Source organism: Lagenorhynchus albirostris, chromosome 14 (genome assembly GCF_949774975.1).
Source record: "Lagenorhynchus albirostris chromosome 14, mLagAlb1.1, whole genome shotgun sequence".
In the NCBI taxonomy this organism is placed as follows: domain Eukaryota; kingdom Metazoa; phylum Chordata; class Mammalia; order Artiodactyla; family Delphinidae; genus Lagenorhynchus; species Lagenorhynchus albirostris.
The window spans coordinates 25,424,331-25,450,340 of record NC_083108.1 but is presented as its reverse complement, the minus strand read 5'-3'; the positions used below and the strand labels follow the sequence as shown (position 1 = coordinate 25,450,340).

The 26,010-nt window shown below is 54.9% G+C and overlaps 1 protein-coding gene across 4 annotated transcripts in view; it reads right to left on the bottom strand.

The window, feature by feature from the left end:
• Window positions 1–258: 258 nt before the first annotated feature.
• ZBTB7C (zinc finger and BTB domain containing 7C) overlaps window positions 259–26,010 on the bottom strand; it is a 379,305-nt gene continuing 353,553 nt past the window's right edge. For all 4 annotated transcript variants that reach the window (XM_060170299.1, XM_060170302.1, XM_060170300.1 and 1 more), the window contains 2 exons: window positions 13,200–14,417; window positions 259–2,773 (listed from right to left, as the gene is read on the bottom strand). In XM_060170299.1, the coding sequence (XP_060026282.1) occupies window positions 2,122–2,773; window positions 13,200–14,401 (1,854 nt within the window). In that variant the 5' untranslated portion in view covers window positions 14,402–14,417 and the 3' untranslated portion in view covers window positions 259–2,121. The remainder of the gene's footprint in view (window positions 2,774–13,199; window positions 14,418–26,010) is intronic.

The window sequence follows — 26,010 nt, the reverse complement described above, 5'->3', positions numbered from 1 at the left end:
GTTGAGTGTCATTTTACATAAAGCAATCACATTAAAAAAAAGTTATAAATAGAAAAAAATTCCAAAGTTCTCCCACAGACAGGGAAACTGAAATGTCCCCCCCCCCAAAAAAAAGGGAAACAAAACCAAACACTACCATCCCTACCTCCACGACCCATTTGCTTCAAGTTCTTGATCATACAGTACTCGACATCTTTGGATATGTTACAATGTACAACTCCGAACTGTAGCCAAGAGAAAACAAAAAGAACTAACCAGTCGTCTGAAAAATTGAGTTTATGAGAAGTCATTACTTTTACAAAATAAAAACAAAAGCCCCAACACCACTGGTTTCTAATTTGTTCGTTTTTCCTCGTTTTCTCTTAGAGTTTGGCTCAGCCCCACTCCCTTGGCTGCGGGGGGAACACAGGCATGTTGGCTGGTGGGTCCCAGAAGCGAGGGTCAGAAATGGAGACAGGAGTGTGAGAGGCAGCTGCCAGCAGATGACATCTGAGGACGAGAGGGTGTCAGCAACAGTTCCCTCTGGCTGAAAGGGCAGCTGGTGGTGTGTGGAGTCACGGGTCTCTTCGCGGGGGAGCTGGGAGAGTGACAGAGTCTGTGGTATTCTCTGGCCTTTTTGTTTTTTTGCGTTTGCTCAGGAAGAAGCCAAGGCAATAGGAAGAGCCGAAGTCTCTGTGCCCACAGCTCCTGGATTGGGGACACCAGCCCTGGGCCATCTGCACAGGAGAACTCTCCTCCCTTCTCTGGGCTACTGAGAAACAAAAGAAAACTCAGCAAGAAAAGGGAGGGAAGGACAGGAAAGGGGAGAGAAGATCTGGAAGGCACTGGGCCAGCAGAGCTGTCTTCCTTCTCAGGACCGGCTACAAACCAGAGAGCCAGCGAGAATGCGTGGACAGCCCTCACTCACAGAGCCCTCCAAGCCCATATTGGAGCCAAGCCTCTGACTTCCCACACTGGACAGCTGGCTTCCTCCCTGGGGGACCACGGAGGTGTTGAGGGTGTTCAAACACAGCGATGCCAAAGTCCTGAGAAGCCCCCAACTGAAAAGCAAACATACACCTGGGTAACTGGGCATTTTGTCTGTTTCCGGGAATCAGGTGGAGAGGGGCAGCTGCCAGGTGTTAAGAGGAGGACCCCATTCCTTCCGTGTTGGCCCTCGGAGTCCTGAAAGACTCCTTATGGCATTGGAGGGACCACGCAGAGGTGGGGACAATGCGAGATGGTAGCCCCCGGATGCGCACAGTGGCCTGCCCAGAGGGGAGGGTAGGATTTAGAGTTCCCCAAAGCTGCCTGGGGGCTGTGGACAAGCCCACCCCAGCCCTCTTCCTCTGTTAGCCTGTCTAGTTTGGCCACATTTCTCACCTGTGCCAATGTAGAGGTGGACGTGATAAAACTAAGTCCAGTGAAACAGCGTCACCAGGGACGTTAAGACTGCAAAGCCCCTGCTCTCTCAAGGCTTCTCTCTGGAGGGATGGGCATGTTCGAGTGTGTCGGTGGGTGGATGGGAGGGGGAAACAAAATTTCCAGCCCCCTTTCACAGCAGGGTGAAACTGGGGTACAGACGGCTGACCTGTCCGCGGTCATAGGACAGGGAGGGAAAAATGGGCCCGGACCCCAGGAGACCCTCTCCCTGCCTATAGGTCACTTCCCCTAAGGATCCCAGGGCCACTGGAGATGGGAAAAATGACCCATCGGAACAGTGTCAGCAGCAGGGACTCTGCCTTAGAGTGGCGGGGCTCAGGATGTGTATCTCGGGACCCTACCTTCAGCCCTGCTCCATCCGGTCTGCCTCTGGCCAAGCCACCTCCCTCCGTCTAGCCCCACACAGCTCCAAAGTGCTTCTGGACACCTGGTCTGGGGCCTCCTCTTTGGCACGGGCCCCTGTGAGTTTCTGTGTGAGAGCAGAGAGACAGCCAGAGAGAGGCCGGGCCTTTGGGGAGGGGATGCCCATCTCAGACCCCAGCACAGGGGAGGCAGCTGCCTCGGGAGGCCCAGAAAATACCACTGCGGCTGCTATTTGTTTTCCTTTTTTCTTTTGAAATAAAAAGTTCAGACCCATCGGATGGGGCAGGTGGGCCCGGGAGGGGACAGGGAAGCAGGACTGGGGGTGATGAGGCCAGCCTAGTTGTTGGCTTCAGACATGGAGGCCACGTGGTTGAGGCCGGCGAGCCCGGGGAGGCCGGCCAGGCCCGCGGCCCACGGGTCAGGCAGCGGGAAGTAGGGACGCGCGGCGGCCACGTTCTCGGCCAGCGCGAAGGCCAAGAGGCCCCCCGCGTTCCGCTCGGCCTCGAGCTGCGCGCGCCCGAACAGCTTCATCTGCGTCTCCTCGAACTGCCGCTCCAGCTCCTGCAAGCTCAGCGCACCCTTGGGCGCCGCCAGGAAGTGCTTGGCGGGGCTGGGGCCCGGGAGGCACACGGCGGCCCCGCCCAGGTGGCCGCCCACGTCACCCAGCGCGGGGGGCATCACGAAGGCCGCCTTCTCCGGGGCCGGGCCGCCGGGCCCAAAGAGCAGGCTGGCGGCCCTCCAGGCGGCGGGCTTGCGGCCGCGCCGGGGCCGGGCCATACGGCAGCTTTGGCGCTTGATGTGGCGGTGCAGGTGGTCGGAGCGCGTGAAGCTCTTGTAGCAGAACTCGCACTGGTAGGGCCGCACGCCCGTGTGGATGCGCATGTGGTTCTTGAGGTCGTAGTTGTGCACGAACTTGGCGTTGCAGTGGATGCACAGGTAGGGCCGCTCCCCCGTGTGCTTCCTCATGTGGATCTTCAGCTTGTCCTGCCTGCAAGGCAGAGCCAGAGTCAGTCCCTGCCCAGAACCCCAGGAGCCACTCCTCACTCTCTGCTCCCCTTCCTCCAGAACCTGCTAAGGCTCCCGACTGCTGTGGTGTCAACCCTCAGGAATGGGACCCCTGCTAGAATTTACCTTCGACTACTGCGCCACCCCAAACAGGTGTGGCTCCTCCCCTGGATTAGAGAGTGGATCAGGAGCTGGGCCCAGAGAGGCTGCTGTCGTTCCAGAACGCCTGTTACGCATAAGCTCTGGAGGATGGAGCACCCACTCTGTCGGGGCCTGTCTCATAGACTGCAGAATAGACTTGCTGGGGACAGAGGCCCCGAAAGCCAGCAGTCTTTCATTAGTCCTCCAGTGGGGCAGCCACTTCTCATACTGGATGGCACCTTCAGCTCCACTGTCTCCAGGCAACAGGGTCTTTCCTCGAGGTTCACCCTGATCCCATCCCAGCCCCTGGGCTGTTGAGACCTGTCAGTCCTCAGCACTAATCCGGGAGGCTACAGGGATCAGGCACACCTTGTTCAAGTCACTCCTGCACTGTGGTTTCTGAGCCCCAGCCCTTGGCTCTCCTCTTTGTCTGCAGACGATTCCAGGGTTTACAAAACAGCCAGGTGCAACAAGAATGCAGCCTAAGCTAGGGCAGAGCTTTTCAGGGTTTAAGCAGTATTATTCAGAGGTAAGATATGACGTGGGGCTGCGGCTCCCATCAGCAGGTGTGGGAGCCTCTGCTCCAGCTGCAAACCCACTGCTAACGTGATGGGTGACCTTAGGTGAGTTACTTAACCTCTCTGCACTGAGCCGAACCTAGCACGAGACGTCAATGCCTGTTGTCCAGAGCTGATGGAGAGAAATTCGGGTTGTGTTGAGCTAGATTCAACACACCTCCTGGCGGTCTTGAAAGGAAAACAGACATCTCAAGCCTGTTTCTGTAAAGACTGAATGCTGCATAAACCAGCTAAAGGAGCCTTTCAGCCACACAGAAGTGGAGGCAGGTGAGCTTCGAGAACTCTCAGGATCCTTCTGCAGCCTTCCTTGACCAGGCCGGGCAGGCCAGGAAGCTGTGTCCAGCCTCCCACCTCCTCCCTGCAGGTGTGGCTTGGGTGGAGCGTCTGCCTGTAATTTTTGGCTTGGTTTTGAGGTTGGAGCAGATGTGGAGCCCAGGCATCCGCCCTAAAATGGCCAGATTTAAACCACACTCAGCATAACCCCAGCACAGCAGGAGCGGGTCCTGGTCTCCTGGTGTCCCCTGGCCGCTAGAGGTCTCACTGGCTCTCATTTTCCGGCTAGTTCCCCAGGGGTGGGGCAGGAGAGAAAAGGACATTCATGAGTACACTGGCAGGGACCAGGGGAGAAGGACCAAAAGGACAGATCCGTTTCCCCCATCTGTGCTCCCTGGAAGGCTGGAGGGCACGTGGGGGGTGGGGGTGGAGAGTGGGGTAGGCAGGGCAGAGGAAGGGAGAGTTGGTATCCTTCACACACCAGACACCGCCATCCCCGTCCCACCAGCTGCCCCCAGGCTGCACAGTAAGTCCCCCGCTGTGACATCTCATGTGCCCTTCTGCCACCAGCGTGCTGCTCTTATGCTCTTTGTAACCCACATTGCATCCAGGTGATTGGATTTTTGAGCATCCTGGCTAGTGGATCTCAAACTTGATGAGCCATCATCAGGGTCTGATGAAACACCGAGTGCCGGGCCTCCCTCCCAGACTGCCTGAGTCAGTAGGTCTGCGGGGGAGAGAGCAGAGAGTTTGCATTTTGAATATGTTGCCGGATGTTGCTGCTGCTGGTGGTCTGAGAACCACTGGCCTAGGTTAATCCTTCAGTTGGCTGGTGGGCAAACTGAGGCCCAGGGAGGGTTAGGGTTAGGACCAGGGAGGTGAAGTCCCTAAGGTCACCGCAAGGGTAATGGCAGAGCTGGGACTAGAACAGCCTAGGCCTCTTTCCTCAGCACTGCACTGTGACCTGTGTAAAAATGTAGGGGTGGGGTGCAGAGTGCTATCTGTAGCCCTAGAGTGACGCTGTACAGTCCTGGGGAATATGTCTCGGGACTCCACACGTTTGCTCAGGCTCTGACGAAACACTGATGCTAGGTGTTGGCTATGCTAGGTGGTTGGCTAGGCTCACGCACTGGCTGAGGGACTCATCCTCACCAGGGCCTAGTGGAGGGTCAGCTGAGAGTCACCAGTGGGGCTTTAAATACATCATCTCATTCAGTCCTCACTACAACCTTATAAGGGAGATTTTTTAAAAAATTACTATTACATATATTTAATAGTATTGACACCCTCAAATAATGGACAATGCAAATGGTAAATCTTCAAATGTCAAGGGCCTCTTTAAATATGCACTGCTTCCCTGAGCTTCCTGTTAGGGCATCTAAAGTAAATCACACTTCAGAGGCGACTGGCCCAAGTGTGGGAGAGGTGCTGAGAAGGTGGCGACAATTTCCTCTCGTCGAGCACCTGCTGTGAGCAGGCAAGTACACCGTTTCAATGACCCTGGAAAGTCATTATTCACAGGCAAGGTACAGTGCAGGAAAGGGATCCCCACTAGGGGTGTGGGAGCCCCTGCTCCAGCTTCAGACCCCCCACTAACTTGTTGGGTGACCTTCAGGCAAGTTATTTAACCTCTCCATGCAGAGTTGAACCTAGGGCTAGACATCAGTTCCTATTGGCGAGGAATCTCCGTTTGCATGAGCTCGATTCAACACACCTGGATTAATTTCCTCACTGGGACTGAGGAATCGCTGGGGGCTCAGCGAAGTCAAACAGCTTTCGCAAAGGTACCAGCCGGTGAGGGGCAGAGGTGCATGGAGGGCTATCTGGGCATGGTTTGTTGGCAAGCTCTTCTGAGGATTTTCATACTGAGTGTTCCCAGCCTGAAGCCTGTAGGGGCTGCCTCAGGAAGTACAGCCCAAACAATCATACCAGGGCATCTGCAGCCAGCCTTCCGTCTCTGGGGTCAGAAGACTGGGCCAAGCTGTGGGAGCAGCTCAGCCTGGGCAGGAGCCACTGTCTCCAGTGGAGACTTTTCATGGGAGCAGCGGGGGAGGAGGGTGGACAAACCTCATAAGTTAGTCCTGGAAAAAATTTAGAGAGCATTTAGTTTACTGAGAGCACGTCTGAATCAGTGGGCCCAGTAACCTGCATCCCTAGCGGTATGCTTCCCAGGACCTTGAAAATACTGATCTAACCCAGCCCATTTCCAGGGAGGGAATGGCTTTCTTGAGGTCACACAGCCTCCTTATTTCTGTAATGACCTTTCCATGTAGATGTAATGCGCGTGTGCATTGGCAGAGCAGGGCCCGGGCTCGGCACACTCTAAGAACCGGACCAGGTCCTTTGCTGCCCTGGGCCTCAGTTTCCTGACCTCTAAAATGGGAGGCTGTGCTGCACCATTTTGACCTTTGGTGTTCTGAGAGTGTTTGCATCTGGGAAATGGGCTCATACTGAATCTCCTTCTGGCTGGCTGGCTTCATGCATTACCGCTCTTCTACCCTTGCTCCTTTATGCATCTGATCTGCTGCCAGAGGCATCATGAGTGAGTTGGAATGTTCCAGTCTGACTCTCAGCAGCTGAGCTCTTGGTCACTTTCCTTCAGGACTGGGGGTCCGGTGCCCCCTTAAAATCTTCCAAGCCCCCTAACCCTGTCCAAAGGCCTGTGTGCTAACTCACCCCTTAGCATGGCTTTGAAGTCTCCTTACAAGCTCACGCCTTCCAGTTATAAAGGGATAAGATCTGGGGGCCCTTGGGGACTATAGTGAACAATACTGTATTATATATTTGAAAGTTACTAAGAGAGTAGATCTTAGATGTTCTCACCACACACACAAAAAAGGTAACTAAGTGAGGTGATGGGTGTGTTAACTAATGTGATTGTGGTAATCGTTTCACAATATATGTGCATATCAAATCATCACTGTTGTACACCTTAAAGTTATACAGTGTTATATGTCAGATATATCTCAATAAAGCTGGAAAAAAGAATCACCCCATATCCTTTGCCAGCCCCCGTCCTTCCCCACAGTACTGCACCACATGGACACACTGTTCCCCTAGCAGGCCATGCTCTGGTCAGCTTTGCATCTTTGAATCTCCGTTGGCATGAGCTGGACCACCAGCCCCCCTGGCTCAGAGCCTGCCATATTATGGGATGGATGCTGGTAAGCCCTGGCTCCTTCCCCTTCTGTGCGTATCCTGTGTTTGGACACCACGCTCCATCCCTTAGGTTCCCACCAGATGTCCAAGCGTAGATGCCGGCACGTGTGCTCTTTCCTTCCCAGCCGTGAGCCCTCCTCTTCCCTGCACCCACATCCTTCCTCTCTGAGTTTACCCTTGCAAACTGCCCTGCCTGAAATGTCTACCACTCCCAATCCCCCTGATTCTTCAGTGGTCAAACTCACGTGCGGTCTTTCATAAACCCTTCTCTGTCCACCCAGGCCTTATCCTTTGCCCTGACCTTCCAGAGCACTTGAACGCTGCAGCCCGAGGCAGGTCAATTGAGGGGCAGGGAGGGAGCAACAGAGGACGATGTGTCAGCATCATCCTCTTCTGGCCCCTAAAGGCCCCATACGTATCAGCATTGCCCTCCCAGCAAGTCCCGAGCCCTGGGGTCCCAGTTTCCCTGTCTGTGCTCTGTGGCCCCAATTCAACCACACAGGTGCTCCTGGCAGATGGGAACACCTGTTCAGAGGCTGTCTTTCCGGCCTTTATTTCCCATGCATGCTATTCCCAGGGCAGGGCCGTCACGTGTGCTGTTTCCCTTAGCTGCCCCTCATGCCTGCGGAGCCACCGCCCTGTCCCTGGCTCCTGGGGCCCTGTCTTATTAGGCGCCTAGACAGCAAGATAATGCAGGAAGCAGCAAATTCATCGACAGTGAGCTGCAAAAAAGGAGCCGGGCTCAGGGACGTTCCCGTCAGTACTAATCGTGAGCGCGGGTCAGGACCTAACCGCACAGGTGGTTGGTTATAAGGGCTTCAGTAAAGCCCGTGAAATTGGCCCTTCCATCATTCTTGTGAGGAAGAGGAGGCAAAGAGAAGTGCTGTCATGTGTCCAGAGCTTTCCTGATCTTGGGCAATATATGGGGTCATAAATCTGGGCGTGAACTTAGGGAGCACCTGCTCCAACCCCCTCATGTTACACATGGGGAAACCGAGGCCCAGAGAGGGGAGGTGACTCAGCCAAAGTCACACAGCTACTTAGAGGCAGATGCAAGCCCTCAAGCTGGGGTTCCTGATCACCACGGCAGTGCCCTTTCCAAGGGGCTGCAGTCCCTAGGAGACACTGCCTTCTGTGTCCCCATGTGCCGGCCCTGCTCCCTCCGCACTTGTTCAGCATGTGGCCCGGATGGTACTGGAACCTGCTCGGATAAGAACCCAGCAGATGCTTTGGAGTTCTGCCCGGTACTCCTCACGGTACAATGGGTGGTCATGGCCGCGGCCCGCTGGTGCGGGGCCACTTCTCAGAACTGCCCAGTCCAAACCTGACGTGCTCCTCCCTCACCCTGTCCCCTTGTCTGCCGTCTCATCCCTTTACTCTGCACCTGGGACCCAGGCCAGGTCACATGCATGCAAGCCTTGACCGGTATTCCCCCTTCCAGCTCGGAGAGCTCATCGTCAAGAAAGATGAGCCAGTCCTGGTGATATCATTCCCCTGAGTGAAAGGAAAGGGCCCCGGGTCCTGGGCCTCAGTGGAGGCTCCCAAGTGAGGATAACGCTTTCCCAACACCATCCACTCAGACTTCTTGGTAACCTGATGGTCTGAGACAAATTATCTTCCTGCTGCCACTGCTAACGATACTACATTATCTTAATAAGGTCCCCAGAGCTGCCAGGAGTGGGAGAACTAAGAAAAAAATACAGGGGGAAAAAAAAAAGCATCATCTGCCAGGCTCCCGGCCTTGTTTGGAGAGGGAACCGTGGGGCGCCACAGAGCAACCAGCGTTTGGCTTGCTCTGGGGGCCAGGGGTGGGGGCTAAAAGTTGCAGCCTTCACGGGATGTCGGTAGGGGATTCAGTGGAGACTGGGGAAATCGTGGCTCATCAGAGATTGATTTCTCGGGGTACAGAGCTTGGCTTGCCCATCCTTCTCCTCCACGGGACCACTGTCGTCTCAGGAGCTGGTCTCTTCTCACGTGTGGCAGTTTCTCGACTTCACCACGTGTCCGCCAGACCTGACTGGAGCGCCTGTGAGAGCGAGGCTGCGGATGGGATGCGGGGGCTCCAGGAGGGAAGACTGCCCCAGCATGCGCTCCAGGGGCTCCCCCGACAGGCGGCCTGTACTCAAGGACCCACGTGGCAGGACAGGAGCATTAAGAGTCTTCTGAGGCCTTCACAGGCCCAGACCAGGCCTAGTTGGTGGTGATGACAGGGGTTGGGGCAACGAGGAGGGGGAGGGCCCTGTGAGGTGGGTGGGCAGGGAAAAGTCCCACCAAGGGCAGCAACATCCCTCTGCACGCAGAGAGGATGAATACCTTCTTGTCCTCCCTGGCCCACATGCTCTCCGTTCTTCAAGGCCCATCCTAGGGGCCACCTCTGGCCCACGAACCCTGTAGTCCTGACCTTTGGTCCAGGCTTCCAGACTTTCTGGGAATAGAAGTAAAGGACTCCTGACGAGGAGGGTCTGGGGGAATCTTGGTCCAGGCTACCTCTGCCCTAAGTCCTGGAACTGTTTCTCTCTCCCAAGTTAGAGCCACAGGACCAGTTTCATCACGAGCTGTCTCTGCAGCCGGCACAGACTGCAGCCATCCTCGGGAAGAAGACGGTGACCTTGGACCAGGCTAGGGGAGTGGACACATAGACTCAGGCATAGACAGAGGAACTTGGAGTCCAGGTGATCATGGGATGGCCAGAGCTAGGAGGGGACAGCATGGGGCCAGAGATACACCATCTGGTTGAAGCCTTTGAGGCCTTTCCTGTGGCTCCAGGGGTGTCTCATAGCTGGAAAGGTCAGTGGTGGGACAACCGTGGGACTGGCTGAAATCTAGAGCTGGCTCGGAGGTGAGATTCCCGACACCAAGGAACAGACACATGGTGGTGGGGCTGCAGTCCCTTCTTGGACACCCACAGAATGAGAGCAGTAAGTGGGGCCTCAGGGGCTCTGTTGGAAGGATGCCCAAGGCCCCTCCGCCGTGTTGTACTGCTGAAGCCATGAAGAATGATGTTCCCACGGGGCGTGGACATGCTGGGAGCTGGCATCGGAGGCCATAACTCAGAGCCGGGGCCACCTTGCAGGGGGAGGGTGGGTCACTCCAACGTCCCCCAGGAGGGAGGGGAAGTGGGATCAACATCAAGAAGAGAGGAAAGGAGGCCTGACCGGAGAGCAGAAGCTCAGCTATAATTAAGCAAAGACTCGGGCTCCAGAAAGGAAAATAGTGTCCACGAGGAGGACGTGAGGGCAGCAGGTCAGGGGTCCCTCAGCCTCGCGGGGCGTCCAGTCCCAGGTAGTGGCTTTGCATTGCAAGGGAGTCTGGGAATTCCGAGTCAAAGAGGCAGCAGCTGCTGCTCTCAGTGGCTGCTGAAGACGCCTCCAGCTGAGGAGGGCAGTGTTACAGATGTTGGCGGCAGGAAGTCAGCCACAAAGGGGGGGCTCCCCGTGGAAAGGCTGCGAGAGGACTTGGCTATACAGAGAGTTACAGGCCACCCGGACCTGGACAGGCCAGGGTTGAGGCTCTCTGAAGGCTGAAAAGAATCCTGCAGGCAGCTCCGGGGAGGCGACAGAAGGGCAGCAAGGAACCAGCGATTCCGAAGAATGTGATGGGGAGGGGTGTCGAGGGGTGTCCATCACGGGCAGCCACAGCCCACAGTGAGAAATAAAGTCCCTAGGGGAGGAGGCCAAGAAACTCTCCTCCACCCTTTCCCCACTCCGGGTATCTCTGCTCCTGGGAAGGGTACCCCAGAGCTCTTCTGATCTGTCTCAGGAGGGCCAGTGCCCAGTGGGCACCGAGTGAGGGGAGATGTGGATGGAGGCGGGAACGAAGCTGCGCCAGCTGGAGACAGGCCGGGGGCCCGGGTGGCTGTCATTCTGTTGAACAGGACTAGACCGCAGGGAGGGCAGGGCCGGGGGCGGGATGGCTGGAACCCGCCCCACAGCTGATCTGGCCTGGAGGGGTGGTGAGCCGGCAGGCACAGCGACCACCCTGAGTGATCAGCAGGAATGTGCTGGGAGGGAGGGTTCTGGAATGCGACCCTCCTATACAACACAGCATTGAGGCCCAAACCAGGAGGCCCACGCAGAGGATGTTCTGGTGTCAAGAGGGCGAGAAGTCTGTCTCGACTGACCGAGTTTAAAACTTTCCCTAGGGAAGGCAGGGACACAGACCGCCATGGCCCTCACAGCGGAGTGTGGGAAAGGCCCGGAGGGAAGTGGGGAACGGAAGGGACATGGGGACTTGGTGGGGGGGCAGGGCAGGCTCGCCCTGAGGTACCCTGAGATGCAGCACATCCCCTTGAAGCCACAGACCAGGGTCTCCCCTGGAGGGAGGGGTGTCCCCAAGTGTCAGCCATCTGCGCAGGGGACAAGCAAAGGAGGTGGAGCCCAGATGGCAGGACTCAGGGGCTGGCTTTTCTGGACCAGGCCTGTGAAGGGTGTCCACGTCTTGAGGTCATTCCCAGGGGGCTGCGGAGAGGCACTGGCTCCAGATGCATGACCTGTGCTTGAATCTGGACTGGGCTCTGGTTTATCTTCCGTTATCCCTGTGCTCTTGTCAAGCCTTTACAGGGGTTCTATGGCTCTAAGGTGAATTCAGGAGAAGAGGAGGGAGGGAGGAGGAGGCGATGTAAGAGTGGCAGGGCCAGTAGTGGGGGGCACCCGAGAGGGGGTGAATCTCGGGGACTTTGGGGCCAGCTGCTCTGCAGCAGTAAGAGAAGCAAGCACTTGAGGTCAGCACGGCTGGGTGGAAGGGGACACACCCGGGGTATGGGGGGCCCTGCCCCTCTGCACCCGGAAATTCTCCCTTCACTGTCAGCTCGGAGCAGCTGGGAGATTCTGCTGGGGTTTCCTTCACAGAAGCAGCTGTGAGGGGACCCAAGGCCACCTTGGAAACAATCCGCCTTGTCTTTCGAAGCGGTCACCGGAAGACCCTGCAGAGCTGTTTTCACAACTGTCAGCTGAACACGTTCCTGTACCCTCTCTGGCAACCTCAAATCGAGTTTTCAAGCCGCCAAAGAGAGTGCGTCTCGTTACTTAGCAGAACTCATCTTGTTTTTCCCCCAAAAGCACTGCCCCTGATTTGATAATCGACCTGATGCCAAACATCGCATTCTCCTCAAAACCCAGAGCTTTGGGCCCACTGGGGCAAATCGAAAGAACGAGCCCCCAGCAATTCCCAAAGATGAACTGCTAGGGGGCTACGGGGTGGCGGCAGCACCCCTGGAATAAGCGTGGGTTTCTCAAGGCGGGTTCTCTGATGGGGACAGGGGCAACGTGGGGAAAGGACCTGCTCTAGGAAGTCACAGTCCCAGGGCAGGTAAACCACATCCGACACACTGAAATGACCAAGCCCTGATGCAGGGCACTCACCAGAACCTTCCACAGTGTGGACACGGCTGAGAAGGTCAGCCTCACATCAGTGACCACAATCGGCACCAACAGACCTTATCTCCCCCAAATGAGGCCCATCAAAACCTAGCACTGGACAAATCGGACCCCACATCATCCCACCAATCAGTTTTGACCACAAAAGTTGCTGTGCAGAGAAGGTACACAACACACGCGTGCTGAACGGGATGGAGTCCGGGAAAGATGAAAGGCTTATCGTGTACTGATTTCAAAGTTCAACTTTTATAACGGCATAGAGTTAACCCTCTTCCCAACATGGACAGTCAAGGGGGAGAACGTAAAAGGAGGCCCAGCCTTTAGGTCTGACCCAAAATAGGACTGAAAGGGCCTACAGGGGTCTCACTGGGGTTCAAGTCCCAGCTCTGCCATTTCCCAGCTGGGCTTAGGAGTGGCTGACTAGCCACTGGGAGACAGATCACCTATCTGTGGACAAAGCCCATGGCCCTCCCTGACTTCCAGGACGTGGCGGGGGCGGTAGTATATGTAATCCATTCAAGACAGGCCCTGGCATGCTGTCTGGGCTCCAAATAAAATAAAGGAGGGGCTGCACTCCATTGGGGAGCTTCAAACCGGCTTTCCTGGATCTACAGCGGGTGCTGAGATCCCCCCTCCCCGCTTCTGCCTTAACCAGAACAGCTCCGCTCTGATCTCTTTTGCATCTTGGCCTTATACCTAATAGCATATATAGGAAAATATCTGAAAATCACTGCCCCAGCTAATGCCTAGCACCTGTTCTGGCGATGAGCTTGCTGTGCATCTAGGATCCAGCTGGACCTCCCCTGACCTGGGTCCCTCTCCATCCCCGAGGCCCCCGGCCCTCCCCGCCCTGCCCCTCACACCCACAGGCCTCCGTTCGCACCTGGTGAAGCGGACCTCGCAGATGTTGCACATGTATGGCTTCTCCCCGGTGTGGGTCCTCATGTGCCGTGGCAGCTTCCCGGCCCCCATGATGACTTTGTGGCAGATGGGGCACTGCTGAGAGGCCTTGGGCTTCAGCTTGCGCTCCTCCACCAGCGGCCAGGGCGGGAAGAGGCCCCCTAGGTGGGTGGCGCTCAGGAAGTTGAGATAGGCACCGTAGTCATTCTCTGCCTTGATGGGGCCCAGCGGCCCCCCGGGAAGGTCCGGGAACATGGCCTTGAAGAAGTCGCTGGGGAAGGGCGGCGGCGGAGGTGGGGGCAGCTCCCCCCTCTCCTCCTCCTTGATCTTGCGGTTCTTGATGACCAGGTCTAGGGGCCCGCTGTCCATGGGCTGCTCGGGCAGCTGGGCGAAGGCACCGAAGTCCCCCGACCAGAGGTGTGGAAAGAAGTCCGGGGCGAACGGAGATAAGGAGGGTCTCCTGTCGGGGATGTTGGCTTTGGGGTACAGGTTCTCCCTCAGCAGAGATTCAATGGAGAAGTCCCGGATCACGCCCAGGTGGCCAGGGCTGCCGGCCCGGAAGGAATCGGGGAAGTCCCTGGGAGCATCCGAACAGGCCTCCGAGAGGTGGTCCATCCTGGAGGGGCTTTGGTGGCAGCTGATGTCCTGGGGGTCAGGCAAGTTGTCTTGATCAGCAAAGTCCTCCGTGTCGTCGTCGTCCTCCTCCTCTTCCTCCTCCTCCTCCTCTTCGTCCTCCTCGTCGTCATCTTCGTCATCGTCGTCGTCCTCTTTGTCATCCTCCTCCTCCCCGTCGCCCCCGGGCTCCATGATCTCCAGGCACACGTTCACGATGCACTGGATCTCCAGCATCCTGGCGGCGTTGAGGATGTGCTTGACGTTGGAGGCCGTGATGGTGAGCGTGGAGGTGTAGGCGAACTCCAGGATGGCGGCCAGCGCCTCGGGCTGGACGAAGTCAATCTCGTAGACGTAGGGCTGGCTGGCTAAGGTGCCGGCTGTGAAGAGCTTCTTGAAGTACTTGCTGCAGGCGGCCAGGACGGAGCGGTGGGTGCGGTACTCCTGCTCTTGCACCACCAGGAGCACGTCGCAGAGCAGCCCGTCATGCCGCTGCTCGTTCAGGCTGCACAGGACCTCGCTGCTGTGGTTGGGGAAGGGAATGCCGATCAGCTCGTCAATGCCATTGGCCATGTTCTCAGCCAGAGCCCTGTGGGGACACACACAAGGAGAGACCGGGTCAGAGGACGTGGCCCCAGGAGGGGATGCCAGCTCCGGGACCCTGGCCCAGGGAGGCCAGGCCGGTGGGCGTGCTTGCCCACCCCACCCCTGCCTTTGCTTGGGGCTCCCCTCCCTCCCCCTCTGCTAGAAACCCGGCCCCTCTTCCTCAGCTTTTCCCAATCTCACCTGGAACTCAGAGCCCCACTCAGAAGCTGGGGCTTCTCAGTGAACCACTGGGCTCTTCCCGGGACCCCAAAGGCCCTTGGAGTTGGGCTTGTCATTGGGCAGCTGGCGTCTGCCTTTAGCAAAGGCTGTGGAATCTTCTCGCAGGCCCGATTTCACTGAATTCCACTTTGGGAATGTGCAATTCCTGAACGCGGGGACGGACAGCCATGTGAAACTCCATTGCTCTGTATGCTACGGGAATGGTGGCCGCTACGGACTCACACAACGTCTGTGGGTCAAGTGCCAAAGGAGGAATTTTCTCTCATGACTCAGGGCTCCCTCTGGGAGAATGCTTTGGTTTATTTCACAAATCCTCTGACTCCTCTAACAGATTCAGATTTTGCTACTTTTGGCTACTGATGCGGGCTGTACTAACGGAGGGGGCTACTAACGGTAGCTGAGTTGTTCCCCAGCCCAACTTCATATGTGGCAGTCTTAACCCCCCTGTATGTCAGTGTTCCTGTATTTCGAGGTAGGCTCTTTAAAAGGGGAATTAAGGTTAAAACGGGGTCCTATGAGAGGGCTCTCATCCAGTACGACCGGTACCCTTACAAGAGGAGAGCAGGGCACAGACACACAGACGGAAGACCACGTGAGGACACAGGGTGGAAGACAGCCACCTACAAGTCGAAGAGAGAGGCCTCAGAGGAAACCGACCCTGCCGACACCCTGATCTTGGACTTCCAGCCTCTCGAACTGTGAGAAAATAAATCTCTGCTGTTTAAGCTCCAGTCTGTGGTACTTTGTTATCGCAGCCCTAGCAAACAGATAACAGCTTTTAGGAATCTTCAAACCGATCTCGTGGCCCATTTTCAGCAAGGGAATGGGGGCCTTATGGCAGGTGTTCTGCTTTCTGACCTATTTCTGGCTTCATCTTAGCTGATGAGGTTTCCCTTCATTTGCAATTCTTGATTTTTTAGAAAATACTGACCTCCTATATGTGTATATCAGTGAGCCATTTGACCTATAAATATTTATATTCAATATTAAATTCGAGCTCATTGTTAGCTAATTTATCATGTCTGTATTCTGTTACTCTTCGGGAACATATCCCTACGGGGAGAAGCCTCTTCTAAGACACCTCAGCATTATCTATACACAGGACATGAAGAAGTGTGGCCGGTCAAGCCGCCAGCGGTCGGGGGGGGCGCAGAGGACAGCAGGCACGCCCTCCCTTCAGGGAGCAGAATTCACAACCCAAGTCAACAGATTCAACCTGGACCACAAGCCACCTCAATTTTTATTGCAGGGCACTGACGGCCCTGCTACTCGGGGCAAAGCTTGGCTGTGGCCCATGGATAAATGCTAGCAAAGGCGTGGCCCTTCCCCGGCTGCAATTACAGTGGGGAGAAAAGAAAAACAAAGTCTGGAAGACCCACGGCCCAGTGGCAAGAGCTTTGGGGATCCCCACATATTTATCCTCGGGATGTCTCTGCCCTGAGAAGGCAGAGGCAGTGGAAGGGGAGAAGGGAGAAGCGCCAGGCCCACAATATGTGCCCCAAGTGGCCTGGAGGCCCCAGGGACCCGGTGGGGTGTCAAGGTGCTGGGTGCTCTGCCCCCCTCGTCCCTGCTCCTCTGTGGGTGGTGGAGGGCCTTAGCCTTCCCCCAGCAATCTCGCCCAGGGAAGGTATTCAAGAGGTTTCCCAGAGCAAAGGTCTTGCTGCTTTCCTGCCTGCTTAAAAAGGGCCAGAGACCCCGCAGGCCGTGCATTCATTCTCTAAATAGACTTTGGGTTTCTTCCTGTGCCCTGCCCTGCTCTGGGCTCTGGGGGTGCACAGAAGGCAAACCAAGCAGGCCCTTGCTCTAACGGAGCTCACAGGGACATAACAGCTGTGATAAAGATGCAGCAATATCCACCCAAGAGGAATAAGATATCACCACACACCTATCAGAACGGCTAAAGTAACAACAAGTGACAACACATCGCTGTGTCCGCCTGGCTCTCTCTGGGTTCTCTCACTCTGGGGGAAGCCAGCTGCCATGTCATCAGGACAGTTCTTTGGCGAGGTCCACGTGGCAAGGGACCGAGCAGGTCCAAGTTACCAGCTGTGCGAGTGAGCCACCAGGAGAGTGGGTCATTCAGTCCCAGTCAGGCATTCAGAGGACAGCACCCCTGCTGACAGCCTGAGTGCGGCTTCAGGAAAGACACCGAATCAGAACCACTTAGCAAAGCTGCTTCGGAATTCCTGACTCATAGACACCGGGGATAGTAAACGTTTATTCTTGTTTTAAGTTACTCAGTTTCAGAGTAATTTGTTATATAGCAATAGATAACATAATAGATAACACAGGAAGATAACAGATAATACAACAGGCAACACAGAGACAACATTCACTTCATAGACATTATGGGTTTGTGATAGCTATCATTTCTGGCAGATGGCATTAAATGCTGTCTTCTGACAAAATCAGTATATTACGACACTGGTTTGATAGATGGAAGTAGATGTATCGAGGAAATGACACCTTTTTCTAATTCCCACGAAGCTACCCTAATGGTAGCAGGGTTCTGACCCTCAGAGGAACCTTCTCACCTGAAAAGACTGTTCGTGAATGAAATGCCCCATCAACTATTAAAAGCCCAAATCATTAAAACCTCAGGAAATTAGTTCTTTCACGCAAGTTTTCTTGCTTGCCGACGGCTTATTCTTATAAAGACAAAAATGTTTTAAAATGTTTTTCAGGAAAAATTCCCGCAATTCCTTAAACTTATCCCTACCTTCTTAAATAGAGGAGCGGGAACCCATTGGATGGGGTGTAGGTGATCCTTGTCTCACCCGAGCCCTCTGAGGGACGGACAGCACCACCCCTGTGCTAAATGTCCTGCTTCCCATGCTTTTGGAGCTGGTCTGCTTGGGCCTGGGGGTCAGAAACCACAGCTGTGTGACTCCGGGAGGCCCCACCGCCTCTCTGGGCTTCTCTTTCCTAATCTTATCTTGTCATTGGATGGACAGGGGAAATCTTACAACCGGCGTCATGACCATGAGAAAGCACAAAGTGGATCTGGCAGTGGGGAGGGGGTGACAGGCCTGGGTGACCCTGGACTTGAAGGCTGGTCTGTCCAGCAGCGACTTCTCACCATGGCATGGTTTGGAGTCTTTGTACCATTCCTGGAGGAACAGATGTAACCACAGAGCTCGGGGCTGTTTTTCCTGGCAGGAGGTAGCAGGGGAAGGGGGGCTGTGGTTTGCTGTTTTTATTAACTCTTTGGGAAAAAGTGCCCCCACCCTGCCTACACTCTGGAAGCTTCCCTGGTGACCCTAAGAGCCCCATGCCTGGCGGGCCCGCAGACAGCAGTGTTCCAGAGGGGATGCCATGTCAGGCCCCACCTTTGCACCCAGGCCCTCCATCCCCTCCCTTCCATCCCTCCCATCGCCCAAGCCAGGGCACTCCTTCTCCAAGAATAACACGCTCAGGAAAGAAAATTACACACACACACACACACACACACACACACACACACACACACAAAACCAAACCGCTCGACAGCTAGGAGAGGCTTGACGCAAAATATGAACCTCTGGTATGAAGGTGATAGAAAAAATATAGAGCCAAGAACTAATGGCGGAGGAGGAAAAGGGGGAAAGAGGAGCTTGCAAATGGAAGAAGGAGATTAAAGAGCCAGAATGCAGGGCAGGTGAAACCTTTTCAGGTGTGGTCCCCATTCTAGAGGACATGAGGCTCACCACAGCCTCCCCTGGGCCTGTGCCCTCTGTGGAAGGTTCTAGAGCCCAGGTACGTCCAAGTAGCCTTCTGGCAAAGGCAGCACTTCTCATCTCCGGCCTAGGTTAATTCAACTGTAACATGAGAACGTCACTAGCCTCAGGTACTCTACCTGCCTCAGGTACTCTACCTGCCTCCCCCCTCTCACTATAGGGAGATGGGTCATGCCCTTTAGCTCACCAGCTAAAGAGGAGGAGGGGGTGTTTCTATGAGAAGATCAGAGAAGAGGTGGAGCTGGAGCCTTTGGAAGGAGAGAGGGGGCCTTGGACTCAGAGAATTGCACTGTAGAAACCTGGCTCTAGAAGTCCTCCGAACTAATTTCTTGAGTGTGACTTGAATTTTTGTTTTTATTTGTGTCCTGTTCTAATCGCCAAATCAATCAAGCAGGCAAGCCAGCGTTTATAATAACAATCAATACCAGCTACCATTTATCAAGTGCCTGTAACGTGTCGGTCATTGCACCTCTAAGCCTTCTTCAATCAACACGACCGTGAAAGGTACATATTTTTATCATCACCTGCAATCTAGAGATAAAGAAAGAGTATGGAGAGGGTAAGTGTCTTGCCCAATGCCACACAAAAGTGTCCGAACCAGGGTCTGAACCCGGCTGCATTTGGTGCCAAAGCTCACGTTCATTCCCCTTATAACACTGCCCCTTACAAAGTCCGACTTGTGGGTAGGGGGATTTGGACCCTAGCCCCCAAAAGTTTAGAGATTTAATCAGAGTCAGGGCTGAGGGTTGTACACTGGGGACCTAAGACCCAAGCAGGCCAGAGGGGCTCAGGACTGAGCACGAGTGAGAGAGGTACGGACAGGGAGGCAACAGACCCCTGCGGGCTGGGGGATCGGAGCAGACTTCCAGGAGGAGGCGCCCTGTCTGATCTGTGAAGGATAAAGAAGGTCTCACTGCGCAGAGGGGCAGGAAGGACCTGCCCCGTATCATTTGGATCTGGAAAGCTTTGGATTTCTAGAGTCCCGCCTGAAGGTGTGTTTAACCTGGATCCTGAGCGAGATCACACAGGAAGCTGTTCTCAGCCAGCGTGTGCCTAAGTTGGCTGACAGCCATCTGACAACAGGGGGATTATGCTGGGAGGTGGAGAGTGAGGGCCCTGCTTTAAGACCTCCCGGGTCCACATCCTGGCCTCGGGGACTAGGTTTCACCCTCCTGAGCTCAGTTTCTTCATCTGTTCAGTGGGGATGGTAAGAGTTGTTGGGCGGATCAAATGAGGGAAGGCACAGGAAGTGCTCCTGGGACAGAGGAGGTACTCAAACACTGCTGGCAATTAGGAAGTCCGGGAGGGACAAAGACACCTAACAGGGGTCTTGACAGAAGGAGGTGGCGTCGTACCAGGAACTAATTTCCCTTCTGTATAGTTTTGCAGAGACCATACTATTTAATCACCTCTCCCAAAGACATTCCCAGGGCCACCCCAGCATGTGGAGGACACTGTAGTCTTCCAAGGTCCTTTCATACCTCCTGTCTCATGTACTCCTAACCCAAAGAGGCAGGCAAGGCTGGTAGAAACTTTACGCCTATTTTACAAATGAGGAAAATAAGGCACAGTGAGTAGCTGATGCCCAAGGTCACACAGCGCATTAGTGCCAGGGCTGGAACTAGAACCAGGTACTCTGACGCCTAAGCCTGTGACCCCAACCGGGTGTGGGGTCGTCTGGCTAGTAGGCACCCCATGTTCTAGGACTGGTTTTACTAGGAATGTGAAGTGCAGGGATTGGCAAATTATGTGTATACTCCTGCTGCCCTCAGTTTGCTTATGTGGGAAATGGGGAAGTAACTGCATGGATCTCACTTGCTCCAGGATTGTCTCTTATATGTCTGTATCATTCCCAGGATGCCATTAGTCAGGAACATGGGAGATGCTGAATGAATGAGGTCTGTTCAAATACACAGTGGAGAGAGCCTTGAAGTCACAAAAGGCAGTGGGTGGCCCCAGCCCTCTGCACTGGAGACATCTGACATTTGAACAGAGCCCTATCATTCGTAAAGTGCTTATATCTACTCATTTCATCCTATTATGATTCTCATTTGATGGGGATCAGAGAGGCTAAGTCCTTTGCCCCAAGTCACACGGCTAGAAAACAGCAGGTCAGGGATTTGATTTCTGCTCCAGTCCCATCCCTTTCCTGTCCTCCATGGCGACCTCAGTGATGTGACTTTCAGGACAATTCTATCGCCTTGATCCACAAGTCCAGTGCCTCCTTGAATCATGCTCAGGTTAGCAAATCTGGGGCCCAGGATGACGCTTCCATCTGCCAAATCCCCACGGCAGACTGGCCCCAGTTGGCAGGCTCCCACTGCCCTGGGAGTGGTCCCCTCTCCAGCCTCCAGTTCCTCCCCTGCCTGGGCCTGGAGCTTCAAAGACGCCTGGCAGAATTAGTGAGGGCGAGGGTGGAGTTGCACAGGGGCAGAGAAGGGATGTGGATTCTTTTCCAGATTTGGGAATGAGGCTAGGTAGCACCTGCCTGCCTCCTTCGAGCAGGTCCTTAGTCTCTGTGGTCTGTGTAGGCAGGGAAACCTGCAAGGGGCTGGTGGACCAGGGCAGGAGAGAGCGCAAGGAGGCCTGCCCCAAGCAGCTGTCCAGCCCCGTGGATCTCTGCTGGGCGCGCCCCACCCTGCCCTCAGCTCTTCCCCTAAGCAGGGCAGCCACACCCCTCGGCCCCCGGGATGCCCCAGAGGCTGGGGCCAGACATGTGGGCTGGAAGGCTGGGGGGGCCTCCTCAACTTCCAACCTTTGCTCCACCTGCCAGAGCTCCCCAGGCAGAGCCCTCCCAGCTGCATGAAGCCTGCGTCACCTGCTCTGCCACCCTGCCAAGACATGCCTGGAGGCCACAGTCTCCAGCTCAGCCTTGGGCCCAGGGCTTGGAGCCGGTTGGTTTCTGTGAAATGAGCTCTGAGCCTTCCTCTGCAAACGGTGATGGATGTTCCAGATGGTCCCTGACAGCTGGAATACAGGCCCTCTCGGCAGCACACGGCCATGCTTCCCCATTCTCCCCGCCCCCCCTCCCCCAATGCCTGGTCCCTCCACCCACAGCATAAGGCTTGACAGGGCAGAGGCCAGGCCCCGCAGGAGTGCCTGTGCTCCTACCCCACACAGAGGGCTTCTCCCCACATCCCTACACCTGGGGGCCTGAGCTCCTTCTCTTGACACCAGGCGCTCAGGTCCCTGCCTCACTGTCCTCTGAAGCCCCCTGACTTAACTGTGCTGTGTGTTTGGTGAGCACACCCACTCTTCTCTATACATTTTCTGAGGCTCCCTGGGTACAGAAGGAATTATTTGCCCCACTTTGCCGGCGAGAAACCGAAGCTCATGCTGGGTGAACTGTCTCGCCCAAAGTCACAGAGCAAAGTAAGTGACAGAGACCCCGGACCTCCTGACTTGTCGCCCAGACCCTGTCCACTGTATCACGCTGTATCTATTTCTTGTCACCTCCACCCTCATCACCATCACCACCTCCACACTCCACATTGGTTTTATCAGAACAAGGTCTAGAACCCCCACTGGGAGTTTTGACGGGGGACAAAACCCAGGGTGTGCTTCTCACCCCCTACATTCTTACCGGGATGAAACACACACTCGGGACAGACTTGAGGGGTACCTCAGAGAGCAGCTTGAGGGATGGGTGAGGAAGATTGAGGGGCAGCTCTGTACCTGGGCTTTGGTCCTGGGGTGGGGTGGGGGCATCTGAGTGTCGGAGCTGTTTAATCTCCCCGGGGAGGAACCTCTTCTTCACAGCATCTGGGTGAACCCCAAGTGGGTGTGCCGGGGCCCCTGCCCCCATCCCCTCACCCAGGGGGTGGCTTGGAACCTGTTACTCTTCAAAGCACTTTCACTTGCGTGGCAGCAGGCAAGGCCAGTATTATACCCATTTTACAGATAAAGAAACAAAAGTGAAGCGAGGTTAAGGGCACAACATCCATCAATAACGCTGGAAATCTCACGTATTCCCTGAGGCCATAATTTGGGGCCCGCACTGTGCAGTAACCTTGCAGGGAAGATGGGAAGGGTGGGCTGTCTAGGGGCTGCATGGCCTGGAGGGGCTGAGGCCCCTAGCACACCGGTGGGGAGGGTCCCACCTCAGACGGCTAGAGCACTGGCTGGGCTGGCCCTGGGAGTCTGAGCCAGACACATAAGTGGTATCCCTTCAAACTGTGGTTCTTTAATTATGTATTCATCCTTTATTTATTAGAGGGCAAGGCGGGGGAGGGGGAAGACTTGTTTCCTTTTAAGAGAAATTGCGCACCTCTTTATGTTCCAAATAAAGGATTTACTACTTGTGTTTATTACAGGCGATTTCCCAAGCCAGAAGACTCCTTGGGAGGCTTATTAAACCTTATTAAACCACCGAAAATTTAGATAATAAAATAAATCACTTGTTTCCCATAAAGAGCACTAGGCCCCGGGTTACAGAGCTTCAGAATCCCAGCTGCCTCTGGCTGCCTTGGCAGGAGATGTCCCGGCTGGTGGGCTACACTCCCCACGGCCATGAGCTCACAGGAGGGTGGGGAGGTGGGGACCATGCAGGAGCCCCCGGGAGCACTATTCTTTTAGCATTTCTCTACTCTGCAGCCGTCTCCTGCAGAGGGGTGGGAATGGTTTAGATTTTGTGAGTTATTTGAGGAGTTGTGTTCGGAGTGGGTTAAGAGGCAGCACTTATTTCAACCCTTCCTGGGGATGTAGTTTAGTGTTTCTTCTAGAAGGCACCAAGGTGCTTACACAGCTGGCCAGCCTGAGTGCGCTCTGCCGTCCAGCCACCTTGACCTGTGAGCCCAGGGATCCCTGTGCAACTCCTATTGCCGCTGGGCCAGGGGGCTTGATGGCGGGAGAAGGGAAAGCACTGCCAGGTGAGAGGGCCAGAGCTGGAGCGGAAAAAGGCTCCAGCTCTTCATGGGAAAGGGCATGAAGAGGCGGGGCTGAGAAATGCCCAGGTGTGCAGTCAGCAGAGGGGGCTACGACGCTTCTGGGGAGGAGGTACAATTAAAGTCTGCACTGACAATTCCTCTGTGCTCTGCAGCTGAGTTACTGGTGACCTTGGACTGGCCACGTTCCCTTTCTGAGCTTCGGCTTCTTCTTTTATGTGAGACCAGGAGGCTGTGAAGGTCCCTTGCTGCCCACACACTCGATGGTGCTATGGTGTCCTCTAGCCGATCCACTTAAATATTCTGGTTCCAGGGTGGATCTTTGGATTCTGAGGTCACGAGCAGCTCAGCCTCTGCTGTCTTGGGGCTGCTGTGCCCGACTGTGGACTTCCTGATTCTGTCCTCTACCCCCAACCCAGGTGTCTCAGGGATGCTGCCAGGTTACACAGGGAAATAAGCGTGAACACACATTGGGGTCTGGAAATTGCTTCTCCAGAATGTGCCCTAATTCATTACAAACAATCCTACAGGCCCTGTGTGGGGAGCATGAGGAAGAGACAGGCACCCAGCTTGACAGAGATACAACATATGTTGTATTCCTCCAGCTGATACAGACAGAATGAAACTATCAGCTGAGATGTACTGAGTGTTCGGTGTGAGTTGCTGACCTAAATATTTTATGTAGATTCTCTTACTTAATCCTCTCCAAAACCCATTTTTCAAGCGGAGAAACTGAGGCAGAGTTGGGACTTGAACCCAAGCTGTCGGGCTCCAGGTTTCCTAAGTGGAGTTTACCCATCTGCGGCTGGAGAAACAGGGATGAAAGGGATGGAATTCCTTAAGGACTCACAGAAAAATGGGAGATAAAGACAGCAGTGCTAAGAGCTAGGCCAGAGGTGAGGACAGGGTCCCTTGGGGGCAGGCCGAGGGGCAGGGACTCCATTGGGGTGGGGTTGGGGAACTCCACTGGGGAAGCGCTGGCAGGGAGAGGAGGGCTCAGATGCACTCGGACTGTGTAAGAGGCCATGGGAAGGAAGTCAGGGAAGCTTCTGGATGGGAGAGGAATCTGCTTGGAGCTACATTTGAGGAGGTGTCGGCAACAGGCTGTCCTGGAAACCAGCTAGGATAGTGTACCCTCTGACCCGTTACTCACAGCCACACCCCTGCTCCGGACCCCTGGGGTCAGACGGGGTAGGGAAAAGCTGGGGGGTGGGGTGGGGGCGGAAGGGGCCGAGGGAGGAAGGAGGGCAGGATCACACTCCCAGGCCTCATTCAGGTATAAGATGTCCTAGTTATGCCTCAGCTCTTGAAAAACACGTTGGCCTCCCTGCTGCTGTCCACTTCGATTCGGAGATAAGGCCTGGATCAGCGGCCCAGCCGGATGGCCTCAAGGATCCCACCCCAGCCTGTGTTTTCCAAAGGAAGTGAAACCTCAGATTTGCCTCAAAACTTGCACTTTTCTTCTAAGCAGACGCCATCCACCATGAGAACCGCCTGGCATTTGGCTGGAAGGACAAACTGGAAGCTTGCAATTTTCGGGCTTAATTGCACAGTTAGTTCCATATAATATTATTATATAGAACTTTTATTGCATCGAGAAAGTCCAAGCATTTCCTTTTCTTATTTACACTTGAGCCCTGTCCCTCCTCGGCTATAATTTTCTCTCTTGCCCGCTGTAGAACTGATGGCTGTTTGGTTCCAGGAGCCCTCTCCAAAGAAAGGACAATTAGGATGCGAGTGGAAACTCATTTGTCACGAGCGGTTTCCTCATGGAATACAGTCAGTTCGCAAACGTTATTGATCACTCACCACGTCTCGACTGGGGCTTCATGCTGTGTGGGGCTCCAAACAAGACCCTGCACCTGCTTTTGAGGAGCTTCTGACTTTCCTGAGCAGTAACACTAACCCACAGCAAAATAGTAGGGAGAAATAGGAACCCAGAAGGAATCCCGTGGGAGCTGGGTCCTGCAGTCAAGGATGTGGGAGCCAGCAGGTGGGCGTCTGGGCTACACAGCTGTCTGGGCAGGACCCCAGAGCTGGGCAGCTGTGATGGAGAGACTGCTGGAGGGTGTACAGCAAACACCCCCTTTGGAGCACAGCCCAGAGTCCAGCCACCCCTGTATGTTTGGTTTCTCCAGTGCACATCTCCGGGGATGGGAGCTTTCCTTCCCTCTGCCACACTTGCCCCCGGCCTCAGCGGGCAGCACCAAGGCCAGGACGCTTTCATAGCCTCTGGGGAGGGTGCCTGACCGGTCAGCACCTTCCAAGTAACTATCCCCAACCCCTCCACCCCGCCCACCACCATTCATCATTTATCTGCACTGAGAGTTCTGGTCTCCAGACGATCAAAAATTACAGTGAAAATATTCTCAGGGGACAAGCATCCCCCAGCCCATAAAAGCCTGGTTGATGTACTGATGAGCCAGAATGGGTTCAGCAGTTTCCTTGTACCTAGGAAGTCTGGTCCCCCTTTGAAGTCTCAAGATCAAAAATGTTGAAGAATTACAAGGTTAAAGAGTTAGAAATGAGCTGGTGAAAAAACATCATTATTTGCAGAGGATATGACTGGATACTTTCCTACACGCACAGTGGACAAGCTCAAAAATATATTAGAGGATCCCATTTACTTGGCAACGAAAATAGATATAACACCTAGGAACACGCTCATAAGAAATGGGCATGATCCATACAAAGAAAGTTTTAAATCATGACTGAAGCATTCTTTAAAAAGACTTAAGTGAGGGCTTCCCTGGTGGCG